We start from the raw sequence: 19,178 nt of genomic DNA, 5'->3' as shown, positions 1-19,178 counted from the left end.
TGCTGGAAATTGCAACATTTTATTGTCATTAACTGTACGTGTTCTTGTCTCTATGTCTCTATCCCTCACTAATTCCATGTAAATTAAGCATTGATCAAATAAATTTAAACATTTCTTCTTTTTTAGAACATGGAATTAACAGATGGTGAAGATACTGGAGGAGCTGTGGAGGGCAGATAAGGTAGGTCTAGTTGGGCTAGCAGGACATGTACTCGACTCCCACCTCCGTATATCGGGAACATAGTTGTTCACAAAGAACAGCCGCAATCTTGATATGCCGCAGGCGGAGTAGACTGCGAAAGTGGCCGGCGAGTCCTTGAGGTCGGTTCAAAAATAAATATTGATCAAAGAAACACACATGGTCATGTAGGGCCATCACTTCTTTAAAGAAATTTGAATTTTCATCAAGCTGCCACAGCAGAGTGACAAGCTTTTCCCTGACGCTTCGAAAGCGCAGTGCTAAATCGACCCAAGGGCCAGCCACTGCAGCGGTACATGCTCTCCGAATCCGGCTGGACATACTGAGGCTGCCACCCGCAGCACTTCCGGTGTCAATCTCACGAATAACTTTCAAATCTTAATTCAAAATCTTAATTTTATGTTTATCTTCGTTTTACTTTCTTAACAAATCTCAAACTTAATATAACGAATAAAGTCTTAAGTCTTGTCTATCCCGTAGAATTTTAGAATTTATAACACACAAAATCAAAGCTAAACTATAACTAAAGCTATAGAAGTACGATATTTAGATATTTAAATATTTTAAGCCAATTGTACCCTAATCAAACTAGAAACTTTCGTGTTTTCATTTCTGTAAGCCGATGTAACCAAGAAGCGAAGTTTTTCGAATATGGATACATTGGTAAAACATTTTCAATATCATTAATTGCTCTTAGGTAACTAAATACATAGGTACAAAATCTTTTCTAAGTATTTCAAGACAAAGCAACTTTAATTTCAATAGACATCCTTTTCTTTTCGTTTTTTCTTTTCACAACTTCTTATTTACTTCTTATTTATTTATTTTCTCAAAGCACGTTTTCCATATGTTAACGTCCTTGTTAACATCTCAAGCTGACGTTTATCCAAGCCTTAATCCGTCAATTGCCACAGGGATGTAAGGATTTGTCGGGGAGGAAATAAGTCATTGGGTACCTACGGAAATGGGATGCTATATCCCATGGATATAAAATAACATTAACGTGTAAAATCAACTAATCTAGGGAAAAGTTGGGTGGGTCAAGGAAAAGGTCTAGAACGGGAAAAGAAGCGTGGAGAAATCCCACGACATCCGTAATTTAATTGTATGGATCTCATTCTTGGAGGCCCCGAAATAAGCAAGGTGGAGCGGTCGTTAAGGGTATTATTAGCGAATATTATAGTATTTTATCTTACTGTATGTAATCAATATTCATGCAAAAATCCTATTATAAGCTATGTCATGACTTGGTAAGCACTGCAAAGACACCTCGCAGTTCAACAACCCTGAAGGGTTAAGCCATCCACTCGTGACACAGCTGCTCAGTGTTCATAATTATAAACATGTAATCATATATTTAAAATGTATGTGAATATAGGAGCGGACGAAATATTCAATACAGCCCTGAGCTGGTCATACTTAACTTATTATTATTGTCATATATAATAAAAACTGATACATTTACCATTTACTACATCCCTGAAATCCTATCATTGTAATAGATAATATATATATATATATGCATTCTATTTCAGCCAGAAACATTATTATAAAACTGCAATCTATTTCAGGATGAAACCTTAGTAAACCATTGTAAACTTAATCAGTAACTCGCCCTAATTGTATGCACCTTAGGAAAATAAATCTTATCTTATCTTATCTTATCTAATATTCTAATAATGATATGATGCATAAATGGAATTATTAATCTATCTATCAATTCATCTATCAATCTATGTATGTATATAAAATAAAAAAGTGCAAATTTATGATCTCTTAAGTTTGACACTTTAATATTGTCGCCAAGTTTTCAGCGCTAAATTTTATACAACCTTCCCATTTGGCCGTATTCCCCCCCCCCCCTTCCACTTTGATTTTGTGCTTAAATCATATTTGAAAGACAGATTTGAACTCTTGTGAAATGATAAAAGAAAACAGCAAATTCAAGCGTGTGTGTGTGTGTGTGTGCAATCACATTTTTTCAATCTCCACCTCCAAATTAGCCTCGGACCAATGATTAGCCCTGGTTGGGTTTTGTTGTTGTACAGACACGGTTTAATTGTCTGTGGCTGGCCTGTGCATGCCTGGTTCACTGCCTTACCGGCTCGGCGTTTATAGTGCATACGTGCGCGGTGCGACCATAGGTTAATGAAAGGAGATTTGAGCGGCGCTTAACACAACATCGTCATGTTTCAAGATTACAGAGAAATAAAGAGACGGAGAGAGAGACAGATAGATAGATAGATAAATGTTAAGAAATAGATGACATCATCGCGAAGAGAGTGGTTTTGAGCGTGGGCGTATGAGAGAGAGAAAGAACGAGAATGTGAGAGAGATGGCGAGAGAGAGAGAGAGAGAGAGAGAGAGAGATGGCGAGAGAGAGAGAGAGGAAGTGTGAAAGATCATATTCTCCTCAGTTGCAAGTGGACTTTAGCGCCAGAAACATTGGAGAAAAGGCTGCGGTCATTGTTATCATTACAGTAACATGGATATTTAGTTAACTTTTTAACAATAACTTAACAAAGTTAGAAAAAATTTAAATTTAGTTATTTAATTACCAAAAAAATCATAAACATAAAAAATAAAAAAAAGTTATATAAATAATGGATACAGAACGGGCTAACGGTTTGAGACGGGGGGAGCGAAAACGGCGGGGCCCCAAGCCTAAACCGATAACGGTAACGATGTCACGTTATCGCCGTAAAGAAGCCAATGCTAGAGAGAGACAACGCCAAGGAGAAATTAATAAAGGTTGGTTTTAAGCCATTTTTACATTATATATTTAATTAGATTTTTTAAAAAGTTATCAATAGATTTTTACTTAGAATCATACAAAATAAATATTATTTTTTTTTGTAATTTCCTACAAAATATAACTCATTATTGCAGCTGGAATTCTCTAATAAATTAGGTATACATATCTATATTTTTTTATTTTATCAAATAGGAATGCTATTTATTAACATATAACATTAGAATGCTTTAACTTTTGTGCCATTTTTATTAATACATAAATCAAATGAAAATATTTCAAATCTTTTTTTTGTACTGTAATTTAAAATCTATTTTATTTGTTTATTTTGACATCCTTTTTTTCTAATAAGTATTTAAAATCAGGAATCTAAAAGGATAAGAAAATATACGATGAAAAGATGTACCTCCCCATTTATTATAAACAAAATTGCTCCTTCAGTATAGAGAATTATTGGTTAAAAACATTGCCTTTACTAGTTTGGAACTAACCAATCAAAATTTTAAGCCATGATAACTTGATTATAAAACTTTGGGTACCAATGACCATTCCCTCTCTTAGTAAAGTAGAAAATAATAATATTTTCAATTTTTCAGGATTCGAGGGGTTGCGGGAACGAATCCCCCACCCTGTGCTGAGCAAGGGCAAGTGCGAGAAACTGCGCAAGATTGATATCCTGCACGTGGCCATCAGCTACATCCGGGCCCTGGAGAACGTGCTGGAGTCGGGGGAGCCGGGCATCAACGAGTTTGCCAACAGTCTGTACAGCGTCGTCAGCCAGGACGAGTGTCAGGTACCTAATAGTTATTTGTCGTATCGTATTATAAACAGCTTTTCCGCGGATATTAAAATGAAAGATTATAAGATTAAACGAGTTTTGTTGTGATCTTTTTTTGATATTCATGGGAAATTGTTTGAAATAGGATGCTTTACATGATTTTTAAGTATAGCGGTTCTAATTCGGTGGATATTAATCGGTTTCGAAGCCATACTGGAAAAATATTTTCCTTTGCCTTTAATTGTTGACAACAAAGAAAATAATATTATCTGTTGAATTGAAATTCCATTGCTAATTTACTGCGAATTTGTCAAAAATATTAAGAACTTAATTAAATAGATTCAAACTACAATTAAAAAAACAGCTAAAATATCAACATACTTTCTGGTAATAAATATAGAATTGCACTTTCTAAACTTCATCATGTCAAGTCTAAAATCAGTAGGACAATTTAAAAGGTCTAAATTAACGATCTGATTCATGGGGAATATTTGATAAGGGAGGACAGACGAACAGACCATAATAACCAAAATTTTAATCAGAAGCGTTAAAATTTCATTGGAAGAAAAGATTAAAATAATTTCTAGTTTCTAGCATTCTTTAAAACTTGTTAAAGACAGTTTTCTTTATTGATAGCAATGACAGCATGCTCTAGAAATATCATAATTATATAACAAATTAATTTAAAATTTAATTAAGTTCCTTGGTTGTTATTACATATTTAAAATTTTTGATTTCAAGTTAAGACTAAAAACTTCTGAAGTAATTTTTGTTGAAAACTGACAAAAATATAAGCTATTTATTATCTTGAAACTACCTAAACTGGCTTTATTATCTGAAACATTAATCAGAGAGAAATTTAAAGAAATATTTAAAGTACCTATTATATTTTAATTTTTGAAATATATGTATCATAATAATGTAAAGAGCTTAACGATGTTTGTTTGTCTGTTCATCCGTTCTTAGCTAAATATCTAAATATCTTATTGTCCTATGGTATAATTTAATGCCACTAGAGGCTAGAGGTAATATAATAGATTTTTTTTATAAACAAGAAAAATATTTTAATCAATATATTTTCAGGGTTCAACCTCACCTAACCATCTAAAGACCGAGCTGCCTGAGGACACCCCCTCCCTTCCCATGACAGCCTCCACCCCCATCCCCCCACCCTGCGACATGGGGGAGACACTGAAGGAGGGAGTCAAGTTGACCGCTCCAGCTGTCGCCGGAGATATCAAGACAGAGAGGGCGGAGGGCGGCGGAAAAATTAAGAAAAACAAAGTGAAGGGCAAAAGTGGCAATATGGCTCCTGCCAGGTAAATGCTGATTTTTTTCTTGTAGCGCAGCTACTCTGAAACTAGGATAAATAACAGAACTTCCATACCTCAAAATAATTAAATTTTATGTTTCTAGAAAATTTAAACAACTAAAAACAAACAGGGATCTTAATGGATAAGACAAAGGACAACAAATTGGTTTACATCCCTATGATAATAAACAAAATTACCCTAGAAGACAAAGAAAGTCCCTCAATGATGTCATAAACATGAGGGATGAGGAAAGGAGGAGTGGAAAAGAAAACCTCCAAAAAAGAGATAGATAATCCCTCGTTTTTATGACGTAACATGCTGATTTTTTGAGGGACTTTTTTCGTCTTCTTACTCCTTCAATTGATTGAAATTATTGAAGAGTTTGGATATTATAAGTTAATTAACCAGTCAATCACAATTTGATAAAATACTTTATTTTTTTAGGCCAACTAATAAGAATACGTGATTATAAAATCTTGATAAACAGTCCAATTTCCCCCCTCCCTCCCTGCTAAAACACATAAACTACCTAATATAAAATACATACTTTAACAGTAATGATCATATTATAACATGTTCTTGGTTAATTTAAAACTTATTTAATGTTATTGCTGCACTTCTCATGGAAATACTTGTCCTTGTTTTCTTGTTGATTTCCTCATTTCAAGAAATCAGATCTTTCAGAAATCAGAAGGGAGGGCACTTTGGACTGCAAATTATTAATTTACCCAAATTTCTATAATCATATGCCATTGGCTAGCTTAAAACTTCTGGTGCTTCAAAGTTTTTTTTGTTTTTTTTTTGGTTCAAACTTTTCCACAATTGATATCAATCTCCAGAATGGGGTACTTTTATCATCCCCACTATTTATATACATTGAATTTATCGTCCATTGTCTTATTCCTAAATCCATTTATCTTTCTTGATTTTCATTGATTTTCATAGGAAGTGTATGTCAAATTAAAATTTGTTTATGTCAAGATTTTCTAGATTTTAGAATCTTAAAATCTTGATCTTTGGCAAGTTACTTGGGAAATGTCACAATATATTCTCATTCTAAGTCTTCCTAAAATAATGATGTTTTTTTTGTTATGAAATTTACATGTTTTATAACTTAATTAAATTTATTTTTATTTTTAGATTCCATGCCAACTTATTGAGGTACAAACCAGTTTTCCTTGGTGAAAGGCCCAAGTCTAATAACTCCACAACCAACAACAAAACCAGTTGTGAATCAAAACCTGTGCACACCCCTACACCCACCATTAACAACAAAGATGTTGAGTACAAGCCAAGCTGTATAAAATCTAAAACTAATCTTCCCCCGCCACAGCATAAGGTATCGAACTCTAGTACACAAGAATATTATTCCCAGCCGCCGCAGCGCAGTTTATCCGACCACATGTACAGCAGCACAAAATGTCCTACAAGCGCGGCAGCTGCAGCTAGTATTAATGAAACCAGTGAATCAACTACTGCAACGGCCGCGGCAACTGTGGCTGTTCCTACTGCCACCGGCTATGATGAATACTTTAGTGATATTAGTTTCAGTTCGGCGGAGTCGGAAATATTTTCCGACGTCAGCCTGTTGGACCCTGTGCCTTCGTTCCTGGACTCTATGCTGGCCACTCCGACCCCGCCGCCCTCCACACGGTGCTCCGACCATTCGCCGGAGTACGACTCATACTCTTCTCCATCCGAGGCAAGCTTTGAGTTGATCTCCTCAACTGGGGTCGGCGGTAACAGCAAGCATTTTCATGCAACCGTCGTTGGCGGTGGCAACTATAGCCCCTACTCCACAACACCACCGTCTAGAATGGCTTCACCGCCGTTAACAACATCCCGCGGGCCTTTGTTGACATCAACATCAATAATTTTCAAAGAATCGGCGGCGCCTAATAAGCTATCCGGTGGTTTTTCAGCCAACGCTTCGCCGTTTGGTGGCGGTCATTTGGCGATGACATCGCCTGACGCCATGGAGGGTATTGAAAACTCTTGCTTCGGCGGTTTTTTCGACTCGTTTCATCATAATACAAGCATGGCAATGTTTTCTAAATAATTTTATCATATTTATCTCATATTGTAAATATCAAGAAGACCTTAATATTAGTACATTGAAATGAAAGTGGACGATTAATAAGTCATTGTCCTTTTCCTAAAAAAACAAACCTACAAATGAAAGACTTATAAACTGAAATAAAAATCTTTTTTTTTTAATTGTAAAAATACATTCTGTTTAAAATCTAGAAATTCATTTTTTGAAACTTAGCTATTAAATTAATCTTGCCATAAGTGATGTAAATAGTATTATTATTTAGTTTTTAATTTATTTTGTAATTTTATGTTTTTAGCACAAATCGTTAAGATGAGATCTCTATAAGTTGTGATTTTTTTTGTAGCGAAGCTACTCTATAACTAGGCTATGTACGTCTCACTATTTTCAAAATAGTTATTGTAATTTTATATCTTTTTACTTTGTCATTGCTGCGCTTTTATGGACATTATTGTTCTTGTTGAATTAGAAAGATTACAAAAAGCAGGGCTCGGCAGCCGTGCGTCATCCACCTGCAAGCTCCATGAAATCAACCTTGTACAATTTTAAAATTCAGTTGGAAGTCTAAACCTGACTTTAATATGGCAATCTTTCTTTTCCAAAAAAAATTACGAAGCATCCAAACAGATTTAAATTTGAGGCTTATTTGCAGCTGAAAAAAAGGCTCTAAAATAATTTACAAGTGCCATATTTTGACTGTAATTAGTAATTATGTATTGTTAGTTTAAATATCAATGAAATATTAAATGTGATAAATTGAAAATATGAAGAAAAATAAATTTTGATCAGTGAAGTAATTTGTGTAATTTTTAAAAGCCAGGCTTTCTAGAGTTAGGTACCATTTGAAAGCGTAGCAACTATAAAATCATTATCAGGAAGTCCATACGTTTATTCTAAGAACAATTTTTAATTAATAATATTATCATATTCATCTTATATTTGGAATAATGATACCTAGAAAAACTAGGTACAATATTGAAAACAAATCATCTCTAAATTTTATGCTTACTAAGTTCTGAAACTCTTTAGGTTTTAATGTTGGTTTGTCCTATAGTCTAATTTTAGAACTTTCCTGTTTTGGATGTTGTCATCCTTATTTTTGTAGTAAGAGTGTGTCTATAGATAGATCTGAGACAAAAAATAGGCTTGATAGAATAGTCATATTGATTTTAAAACTTGTTTGATTTATTTTAGCTATACTGTTGATTCGTTAGTTAAAACTAGTAGTGTTTATATCTTTTTTGCTTTATATACAAGGGGTTCCAGGACAAACGCAGGAGGCCCAAACGTCGGAGTAAACAAACGCAGGAGTGCTAAAATATTAATCTTATTAAGTATTTCTATACAGATTAGGTTAGGTTAAGATATGAATGAACAAATAAGCACCCCGCAGGGGTTAGGCATTTAAAAAACCTATAAGCTGGTCTAAAATAGGTTAGGTTAGGTTAATTGTCCACTCAGACGTTTGGGACTCCTGCGTTTGTCGTAGGACCATACAAGGTATATACCTAAATGTACGCCCATTGTCTTATCCCTTAAACTCCCTGCCTGATTCCTATCGTGATGTAAGAATTATATGGATTAATTGGTTGGATTGGAGTCAAACAGGGCTAGTCAAAAGATGGGGTAGGATTCCAAGGGGGTTAGTACAATGCGGCAAAAAACCTTATATTTTGTAGAATATAAAAAGAACTAACTTGATTATTATAAACAATGGATATATAATATACGTGGATATAATGACAAAAAAAAATTTGTCGTCAATTTATGCTGCTTGTATGGACCTCATTTATACGTCAGTTCGTTCATCTAGTATAAGGGGATTGGATGGGGTAAAGGGGAGTCATTATTTTAGACAGCTGCGAGTATCACTGAATTAGAGTACATGAAAATTAGGTGCAACACCCAAGCAATATTTTATCGATTTTTATAACACAGAAATCATTTGGTAGTACACTTATTCAATTGATTTTAGCTTATTTTAATTGTTTTAAGGGGACACCAAATTTTGGAACATCCCTTAAAAAGATCGTAGCTTCGTTGCTAGAATTATTAGTGGACGAATTCTAGAAATTGTTTCTTTATTAATATCACAATAACTACTCAAATTAGATGGTATTCATGTCCGATTTAGTGATTTATCAATTTTTCTTCTCAAAGGTAAACATGTTGTTCTTTTGTTATTTAAATAAAAAAGCTATATTTCTATAATTCTATAATTTTTCAATTTAATGAATTCGTTCGAAGAAGTTTTTTTTGATTGCGTAGTAGGCTCCTAGAAATTGGGAGTAGCTGCATTTATAGCTTCAGGGGAGGGTGTTCATACCTGCAGATTAAAATTGATGTACATCTCCAATGATAATACAAAAAATTACCGTTGTAGATGACAATTATTGGTTGAAAAGTTTGAAAGAACAAATCTAGATTCAATATTCTAAAGTTTTTTTTTGTGAGCAAACGAATAAGAGAGCATGAGTATAAAACTTTGAATACCAGTATAATTTACAGTACAATGACCTCCCCCCCCCCCCATCAATGGCTATAATGTCATTATTAGAATAGCATTTTATGATTTTTGTCACATTGTCGATCCTTTTAATTCAATGATTGCATTTGCATATAAATCGATTTGCTATTATTTTTTATAAGAATTTGAAAGTTTTTTTGAAACTACCAAACAGTTATAAGCTGTTGTATATGGGGGGTGGTTTGCTCAAAAGGAAATCTGATATATTGAGTTTTGGATATGATTTTACATTTGATTATTACTTTCTATCGTTATTGCTATCTATCTATTAATTTCACTTGTTGCCTATCTATCCAATAAATGTATAAGTATAGATATATACCCCAGATAAATACCTACATACAGCGTTGGGGAACTTTTTTGTCTACGTTAATATTTCCGACGCTAATGGCTGATATTCAAAGACGGAGTGGGGTCATTTAGCTTCAATTTCTAATTTCACACATTCCCTCTCTATTGTTTTACTCTATCCCATAGATATGGTTCTACATTTATTTTTTCTATCCATCTGTTTAGCCTAATTATCTTAACATTTTTAAGGTACTGCTTTTCTATAATTCAACCAAAAAGTTCAGTGTTAATTTGTAAGTCTTTTTATGAAAGCTTTAATATTTTTATTTAATCATAATTGTTTAGCAGTGCCCAAAGTTGTCAACCAATGATTTAAATATATAGTTTTTCTTATCATCATTTAGGTAAATTTATCGTCTATTGTCTCATCCTTTAAGATCCCTAAATTATAAGAAATGTAAAAATTGGACTTTTAAATATAAAATATGTAATTCAGTTCCTAATTTGTAAGTTGTGAATGTTATCACACTTGTTTTTATTTGTTTTCAAACATTAAAGATCTACATAGACTAACCCTAGAAAATTCAAAAGCCATGTAGAGGCCATTAAAAAATACAAATATAGAGGATCAACGAATTTATACATTATATAGTAGAGAAACAGGACCTTATATAAAAGATTCTTGTTATAAAATTATCACACTTTTTACTTTCTCCAATTAAAAGAACTTTTAATATTTAAAAATGCTACATGCATATGTTCTGTATATTTTTAAAAGAATACTAAGAATTCTTAAAAAATTATAGAGATGTGACATACATAACACTATTACTTATCATCCTAGAAATTAAAATTTAAAAATCTTGTTGATTGGACAATCAAATCATGTGTAAGAAACATTGCACCAAAATTATTATTTAGTTACTATGATTTCTAGATCAGACCTAATAAATATAGTAATCACCAGTAAAGTTCAAAATCAATTTAAACATACCCAAAATCAACGTTTAGAGCTATCCGTTATGGTCCTACGGACCTGTCCTAGATGTACATAAGCTTCATGTATTATAGTCCTGTTTCTATGATTGAACATGAAAGATTCCGTGGTACCACAATACATAATACAGTAGAGATATTTCCTTGACTTTTATGTCAATGAGAAAAGGTTTTTTATCTGTGTGCATTCGTTTCCGCGCATAATCAAAATAAAATCACATAATTAGAACAAACAAATAAATCGGCGGTTTACCTTAAGAAGCCTTGCGAGCACAGAACTCCTATATATATATACTAGCGGCTTCGCCCCTAGCCTCTAGGGGCTTTGCCCCAAGAGGTTTGATCAACCTAAGATTTAAAAAGAAAAAGTTTAAAAATTTTTTTTTTTTGGGGGGGGTATTTTTCATTTTTTGGGGGGGTTGGGGGTGTCCCACCCCCCAAGAAAATAGCTTAAAACCATCACAGGACCAGTAGGTATATTCCCTGAAGAGTAGAGCCCAATCGGTTCAGTGGTTACTGAGATCTTAAGCTTCAGACGGACAGACAGACGGACAGACGGACAGACGGACAGACAGACGGACAGACATCGTTCTACTTTGTATTATAGATATTGAAAATAACAGGGGAAGTCTATATAATGGACTATTGGCTGCACTCTTAGCATCAAGGGGTTAACTTTTTTTCGATGAGTGAGATAAGGGGCAGAAAATTAGCATATTTCTATCAAAAGACTTAAATTGAAAAACAAAACAGCCAAAAATAAATGAAGAACTAAAATGATTAACCTAATAGATTCACTAATTAGTGAGAATTTAACCGACAAACAAATTAAATCCTCTCCTTTATACAATAGAATGACAGAAACTTAGATGGAAGATTCGACGGAAGTGAACCAAAGAATAGAGACAAAGGGCTGTTTATTACACTAGTCCCCAAAGTTGTATAAAAACGTTTTCTTAACTTAACTTAGCAACTTTGGGAACTTTTATCGAATTTTTTGATTGGTTGGTTCATAAAGTTGAATGTCCAAACGTTTCAACCACTAATTAAAATCTACAGAAGGTGTAATTTTGTGTACATCATTTGGGGATGTACATGAATTTATTGGCCATTGTGTTATCCCTTTAGATCCCTGGAAGTGAAGGTACACTTTTTTATCTGTAGCATCAGTGTAAATCAGTTTTATGCCAAGCATTAAAAAGCCTTTCGTCACTCCCGGCCTGTTTTAGAAGCGCAGCTTCTCTATGGTCTGTCCAAACGTCTGTTTTTTTCCGACTATTAACAGGTTACATATTTGTAAGTATTTTCTTTGTTTATTAACCTTAATTAACAAAAGTAAATAAATTTGTCTTTTTATATTTTGTAAATAAACATAATATTAATTTTTGAGATGGAAAATATTAAAGTAAAATAATACAGTGGAGGACGGGGATTAATTTACTGTGTCGACTCTCAAGCGGGTCTTTAATATTAGCCAAAAGCGTCGGAAATATAAATACTGCCAAGTCGCTACAAAAGAGCAGAAAGCAACTTACTGGCAAACTAAAAAGGTCATCATCAATGGAACCAGGTAGTTGTCTGCGTTATACATCTATACTTATAATTAAGTTTATTTGGTAAATATTGTCCTTGGTAGAATAGGGGTGAAAAAATGGGCGAGACACAAGCGGAGAAATATTTGTAAAAGGGTTAAAAAGGGCCCTAATAAAATAGAAAAAAACAGTGTTATCCCATTTTAAAATAAAATTTGTGTCTTTCTATTTGTTATGATTTATTAAGACTTATTTTTATTATCAAAAGTGATTATGGCTGTCAATTTTCTATAAGTTGTCATGTGTTCTTTACATTTCTTTGGCAAGACAACTATAAAATACCTTTCCTGTAACAATCCATATTCTAGTACTTGGATGTTAAACCAGATTTTCATATACTCTAATAAAGTGGTTGGACTCGCAGGAGGCTAAAATAATGATACACCCCCACCCATCCACCCCCTCATACCCTTGTTAAGATAAAAGCAAAATAATTCTATTAAGTATATATCATGTATTTTTAGGGATCCCTATTATCACTTTTGGTTGACCCATTATAGTGAGTAGGGTGGTAGATTTTTCTTTGGATATTTGGAACATTTTTTACATAATTTATCAATTAAAGTAAAATAATAGAGAGGGCAGGAGCTATATATAACTTTCCTCATAGGACGGGAACCCTGTCTCAATCCTAAATTGGGTCTTTTGAAATTAGCTTATAGCGTCCGAAATATAAACACAGCCGAGCTTCTACAAAAGAACAGAATGTAATTTTGGGCCAGATAGTTGTCTGGATTATACATCTATACTGTGTATCCAGCCGTTTAATTGCTAACAATTTAAGTAATAGTTATTTCTCTCATCGTATTATAAGCAGCTTTCCGCGGATATAAAAGCGTACAATTATAAGATTAAAACCAGTTTTTTAGCCCCTAGATACCGAAAGCACGGACTAAAAAAACTGATATTATTCGGTTTCGAATAAATACGAGAAAGTATTTTCTCGTATTCATTCGAATCCGGTGGATAGGAACCGGTTCTCATCCATACGAAAAAAACTATGTCTAGCATCGTATTATATCCAGCTTTCTACGAATATAAAAATGTACAATTATAAGATTAAAACCGGTTTTTTTAAGCAAGGGTTTTTTAGTCCGTGCTTTCGGCACCTCGGGGCAAAAAAAACTGGTTTTAATCTTATAATTGTACATTCTATATCCGCGGAAAGCTGTTTATAATACGATGCGAGAAATAACTATTAAAAACTAAAAAAACTTAGCCAACCTAACAGAGTACAAAGTAGTAAAAATTCTTGGTAAAAGGTTTGAATGATACGGGAGCAATTAAAACCATTCATTTCTATCTATCTATCTATCTATCTATCTATCTATCTATCTATCTATCTATCTATCTATCTATCTATCTATCTATCTATCTATCTATCTATCTATCTATCTATCTATCTATCTATCTATCTATCTATCTATCTATCTATCTATCTATCTATCTATCTATCTATCTATCTATCTATCTATCTATCTATCTATCTATCTATCTATCTATCTATCTATCTATCTATCTATCTATCTATCTATCTATCTATCTATCTATCTAATATAACATAGATTTCGATCATTACTTATAATCAGTACGATATTTTCTTTCTTTGCGTTTAAGTCTCAAAAGTATTTGATTGTTTTAAAGCCATTTTATATAGTAGCAAATCTTCATTATAAGTAAGGAAGTCAATTGTCCGAAGCTACTTTGTCCAAGATCCATTCACAGTACATAAACGCTAACCCACTTGCAGTAGAGATACTCTTCATTTTCATTTCTTATCTGAAATATGTTTTAGCTTGTTCATTTTCAATGAACATAAATATCCTTGTTTTTTTTGCAATTAATACATAGGAAATGCCAAAATGTGAACAAATTGACTCAAAGTAGCGATGCTACTCTATTAATGATCGTATATGTCAGTCTGTATGTTTGTCTCTAATTTGTGTCATTTTTCCGTGTATATCCAATTCTCAACTTCTTACTTTCTCTCTCACTCTTTCTCTCTCTTTCTCTCTCTCACTCTCATTATCTCTCTCTCTTTCTCTCTCTCTCTCTCTCTCTCTCTCTCTCTCTCTCTCTCTCTCTCTCTCTCTCTCTCTCTCTCTCTCTCTCTCTCTCTCTCTCTCTCTCTCTCTCTCTTTCTCTCTCTCTCTTTCTCTCTCTCTCTCTTTCTCTCTCTCTCTCTCTCTCTCTTTCTCTGACTGTATACCAACCTATATCTTTAGCTAGCTTATAATTTAAAAAAAGCTTGGCTACTTCTAGACTTACGTCCTTGTTATCTACAAACTAGAGAAGTTAAAATAGTATCCAATGATGCTATATCAGGCGCGTGATATCAATAGTAAAAGTAATGTCTTGGTCAATAAAAAGGTACAATTTATAGCAGTAGACATTTAGATATACCAGACAAAGGTCGAGCAATCAAAGAGTTGGTTGTCTGATGGGTAACCCATTACCCATCGGGCTTTACACCGCAATTTAAGTATGATTCAAGATGAGTAAAAAGATCTGGAACCCAAAGCGACACCGCAGGCCCTGCCACTGAGAGGTAATTGTAAGTAATCATCCTTGTTTTTCTTTCATGAAATGATCAAAAGATAAACTTAATGAGTCAATGAAATGGAAAAGACAAAAATAGTTGACAAATAGGTAATTAATTTTTGATTAGTCGGAAATTTATTATTAAACAGGCCCAGTGGAAACCTCTAGCTCTATCAGAAGCTGAGAAAATAGCCTCAACCTTCCCTCATCTACCGTACGACAACGTTTCGGGAAAAGGGTCTGCCTCCGTTCTCCTTGGGACCAACAAAACTGGAATTAATGTAATAAATTCAAATTTTACTTTCCGCAGAAAGCTGTCTATTATACAATGAAACAAAAACGTTTTTAAGGGTTTGGAATTATGGATACTATAATGTAAGACTAAGAACTGTGTCAATGTAATATTAATGTAAGAAATTAGTAGTTTATGTGAATTTGTTACGTCGCCTTATAATAAAAAAAACAAAAGATTAGTTGGTTTAAATGCTGCAATATGATGAGGTCAGAGAATAACTGTTCAAATTAAGGTACTCATACAATGACGCCAAACTAAAATTAAATTTTTCAAATTTTTAAGATTGTTAGAATCAAAGCAAGTCTTCAAGCTGCGAAAGATGGACAAACTTAATTGGGAATATATACTGGAATCATTGCAAAAAATTAAGCCGCCTATTCTAAATTGCAGCCAAGAAAGTCATATTTTCCAAATAACCTTAGACTGACCTACGGACAAACATTTGGAACTATAAAATATATTTGCAAATCGCTGTCATGAGAAGAGTTAAATATTCCTTGTTTTGTAAAAAACTTCTCAGACCAACATTTAGAATATCATTTTGAACTATAGAGTAGTTTCGCTACTAATAAGAGTGGTAAAAATTTCCTGTTTTGTGGGAATACTAAAATCTGGTGTTAAATTCTATCAGAATAATTATGTGGGTGGATGTTTCAAAAGGGGGAGGAAGGCAGAAAAGAGGAATAATAAGAGGTAATAGAATTATTAAATATAATCGAGAAAAATACTTTATTTTTGTGACAAATATAAAAAAATAAATCTTCCCCCTCTATGTTTACTTTAATGTAGAATTATATATAACAATAAAAATCTTGAAATAATTTCTGAAAAGTAAAAAAAAAATATTTTGTTCCAATGGTTAATGACTTCACCTCTAGCATCTAGAGAGGGCAGTAATTTAGCCTTAAACATTCTAAATTTAAGTTAAGCTTTTTATAAAGCTAAAAGTTAAAAATCAATCTGCATAGTTGTCTCAATAGACAAAAGCTATGTTAGAGTCCTCTATCAAATTTCTAACCTCTATTATTACAACATTCGCAACTTTAGAAACATGCAAAATATTTAAATCTGTCATAAATAGGTCTGCCAAGTTGTATTATGTTCAACACTGCGCTGACATATTTCTTTTGGTAATGAGCCAAACTACCTATCCATAATATTATATTATATTTGTGTTTATATAGTCCCCTGAAATTATGATGTGCTGAATTTTAATTTCCAAATGTGTACGCAGTTTCCGCGGTGGGTGTTTCCTCATCCTATCTCAATATTTACGCCTAGCTAAAAAAGCTTCAAAAATAAGAAATTTGCATGTTTGATAGTTTGAAGCTTTTTTATTTAGAAGTAAATATTGAGATAGGATGAGGAAACACCACGGAAACTGCGTACACATTTGGAAATTAAAATTCAGCACAAAATTATAACATGCATTGTTCATACAGAACATATTATGAAAATTTTAAAATAATTTGTTAGAACAAGGACAATTATGTGATCAAATAGCACAACAATTACATTTTAGATAAAGACAACTTTAAACTATTATACACTGACAGTAATAATATATGACATATTCTGTAAGTTTAAGTTCATAAACTTTTATCCAAAAGAATCTTAATACTTTTTAGTAGCGAAGCTACTCTATAATTTGAAATGTCCGTCTGTCCGTCCGTCCGTCCGTCTGTCCGTCTGTCCGTCTTAGTTTGGGGGAAACGTAAATTTCTCTGCTCCTATAAAAGATAAAGGGCTGAAATTTTTTGACAACATTCCTATTATTAAGGAGCACAATTAACTACAAAACATCAATGGCGGTCGGACCGCTTTTTAGCAGGTTTTAGGCTATTTTTGTATTTTTCACATTTTTCTCCATATCTGGTGTTTATGGTCCGATTTCCAAAATTTTTTCAGTTAAAGATATCAAAATTGAATTTCCTGTCGATTTAAGAAAACAACTATGACGGTCAGACTGTCTTTAAGCAGGTTTTAGGCTATTTTTGTATTTTTCACATTTTCTTCCATAACTTTGGTGTTTATGGTCCGATTTCCAAAATTTTTTCAGTTAAAGATATCAAAATTGAATTTCCTGTTGATTTAAGAAAACAACTATGACGGTCAGACTGTCTTTAAGCAGGTTTTAGGCTATTTTTGAATTTTTCACATTTTATTCCATACCTTTGGTGTTTATGGTCCGATTTCCAAAATTTTTTCAGTTATAGATATCAAAATTAAATTTTCTATCGTTAAAAGAAAACAACTATGACGGTCAGAATTGCCTTTTTTCAGGTTTTTGTCTATTTTCATATTTTTTACATTTTTCCTCATATCTTTGGTGTTTATGGTCCGTTTTTTTTTAAATTTTTGTAGTTAAACATATCAAAATTAAATTTCCCGTTGTTTTGGGCATCCACTATGTAATTTACTTTAACCATCAGTCAGTTTATCATAGTACTGAAATATAAATATTAAGAAATTAAAAACAAATGTTGAAAAGGTTTCGTGATTTTTTCCTAATATACATGCTTTTGACAACTAATATCTAAATTCTTAGTTAATTGTTTGTGCTTCGCTACTTATGGATGTTGTCATCCTTGTTTTATGATGAATCATCATAAGAATAATTACCAAGTAGATTAAAGAAATTTAAGTTAAATAGACAGACATGCGTACATACAATTTTGTAGAATAGAGGCTTAATGGCAAAATTTAAGCAGTTTATCTTCGATAATTTTTTTCTTATAATCTAGTCAAAAATAAATGTATGTACATCCTTCCAATAAATATATGAGGCATTACAGACAGACTGACATTGATATATAAAGTGAATACAAATACTACTAAAAATATATTGAAAATATTTCTGCCACAATGTAAAAACACCTGCTGCTGCTTGTGCAATAGCCTATAAATCAACATTTAGTCAGTTTAATGCAATTTCTTCAAGCTTTATTTGGTCATAGGAGGGTCAAACTTTTTTTCTTAGCATAAACTGTTTCGTACACGCTGTGTTTGTATAATTCTTTTTTTTAGTAGCGCAGCTACTCTATAACTAGCATATTCGTACGTCAATTTAGCGTAACGGATAGCTCTGGCAGTTTATCTAGGCCTTCTCAAATCGTTAAACGATTGAAAACCGTTTGTTAAAGTTCCTGTTACGATAAGAACGTTAAATGAATTATCAAGAAAGCCAATACAACGAAATTAATACTCTAATAGCGATCCTGGAACGATTAGGGAATCTGTAATACGCGAATTATTAAATCTTATTGCGATATTCTCATTTTAAGTAATACAAAAATATTTCTTAATGGCTTCTGAATAACATTCTGCTTCCCCATTGTCAATGTTAGTCATTCTTTAATGATTTTGAATGTTTTCATCCTTGTTAGGTGGGTGAAAAGAAAGAAAAGATAGTTTAGCTGCAATTACAGGCGGGGATCTAAAGGGATAAGATAATGAACGATAAATTGATCTACATTCCTCATAACTTATAAATTAAACAACCCCATCTATAAAATTAAACTTTTGATTCATCAGTTTGGACACTCCAAGTTGAGACCAAGATTTAATCAAAGTACAAAATTTTCAGCGTTAGCGTAAAACTTTGGGTACCAGTATAGTTTAAAATCCAATAACCTCTCCCTCCCTGATTTATAGGGAACTAGTTTAACATTTTACAAACTCCTTAACAATTTATTGCGGGGTAATTATTTTTGATGGATTTTATGGGAGAACAAGAATAATTACATTCATCAGGCATTGTTACGTTTTTTTGTAGCTCAGCTGCTGTAAAACTTAGGTATATACGTATGTTCTTTCGTCGTGTCACATACGTTACTAACTA

General features: G+C 32.8%; 1 protein-coding gene across 1 annotated transcript; it reads left to right on the top strand.

Moving 5' to 3' along the window:
- Positions 1-2,624: 2,624 nt before the first annotated feature.
- LOC145334005 (uncharacterized) lies at positions 2,625-7,888 on the top strand. The gene is made up of 4 exons (XM_080179281.1): positions 2,625-2,950; positions 3,548-3,744; positions 4,813-5,048; positions 6,183-7,888. Exons 1-4 carry the CDS (start codon positions 2,803-2,805, stop codon positions 7,099-7,101), a joined length of 1,500 nt encoding a protein of 499 aa, XP_080035407.1. The 5' UTR covers positions 2,625-2,802; the 3' UTR covers positions 7,102-7,888.
- Positions 7,889-19,178: the final 11,290 nt, after the last annotated feature.

The sequence above is a fragment of the Acartia tonsa genome, chromosome 12, assembly GCF_053477335.1.
Source record: "Acartia tonsa isolate MP-2025a chromosome 12, ASM5347733v1, whole genome shotgun sequence".
NCBI classification, from domain to species: Eukaryota; Metazoa; Arthropoda; class Copepoda; order Calanoida; family Acartiidae; genus Acartia; species Acartia tonsa.
This window is presented reverse-complemented; position numbering and strand designations above follow the sequence as displayed.

Excerpts from the sequence above, each read along its gene's own strand:
- LOC145334005 (XM_080179281.1), top strand. The coding sequence starts at position 2,803 with ATGGATACAGAACGGGCTAACGGTTTGAGACGGGGGGAGCGAAAACGG. Across the intron at positions 2,951-3,547 it reads CCAAGGAGAAATTAATAAAG|GATTCGAGGGGTTGCGGGAA; the intron begins GTTGGTTTTAAG and ends TCAATTTTTCAG. Across the intron at positions 5,049-6,182 it reads GGCAATATGGCTCCTGCCAG|ATTCCATGCCAACTTATTGA; the intron begins GTAAATGCTGAT and ends TTTTATTTTTAG.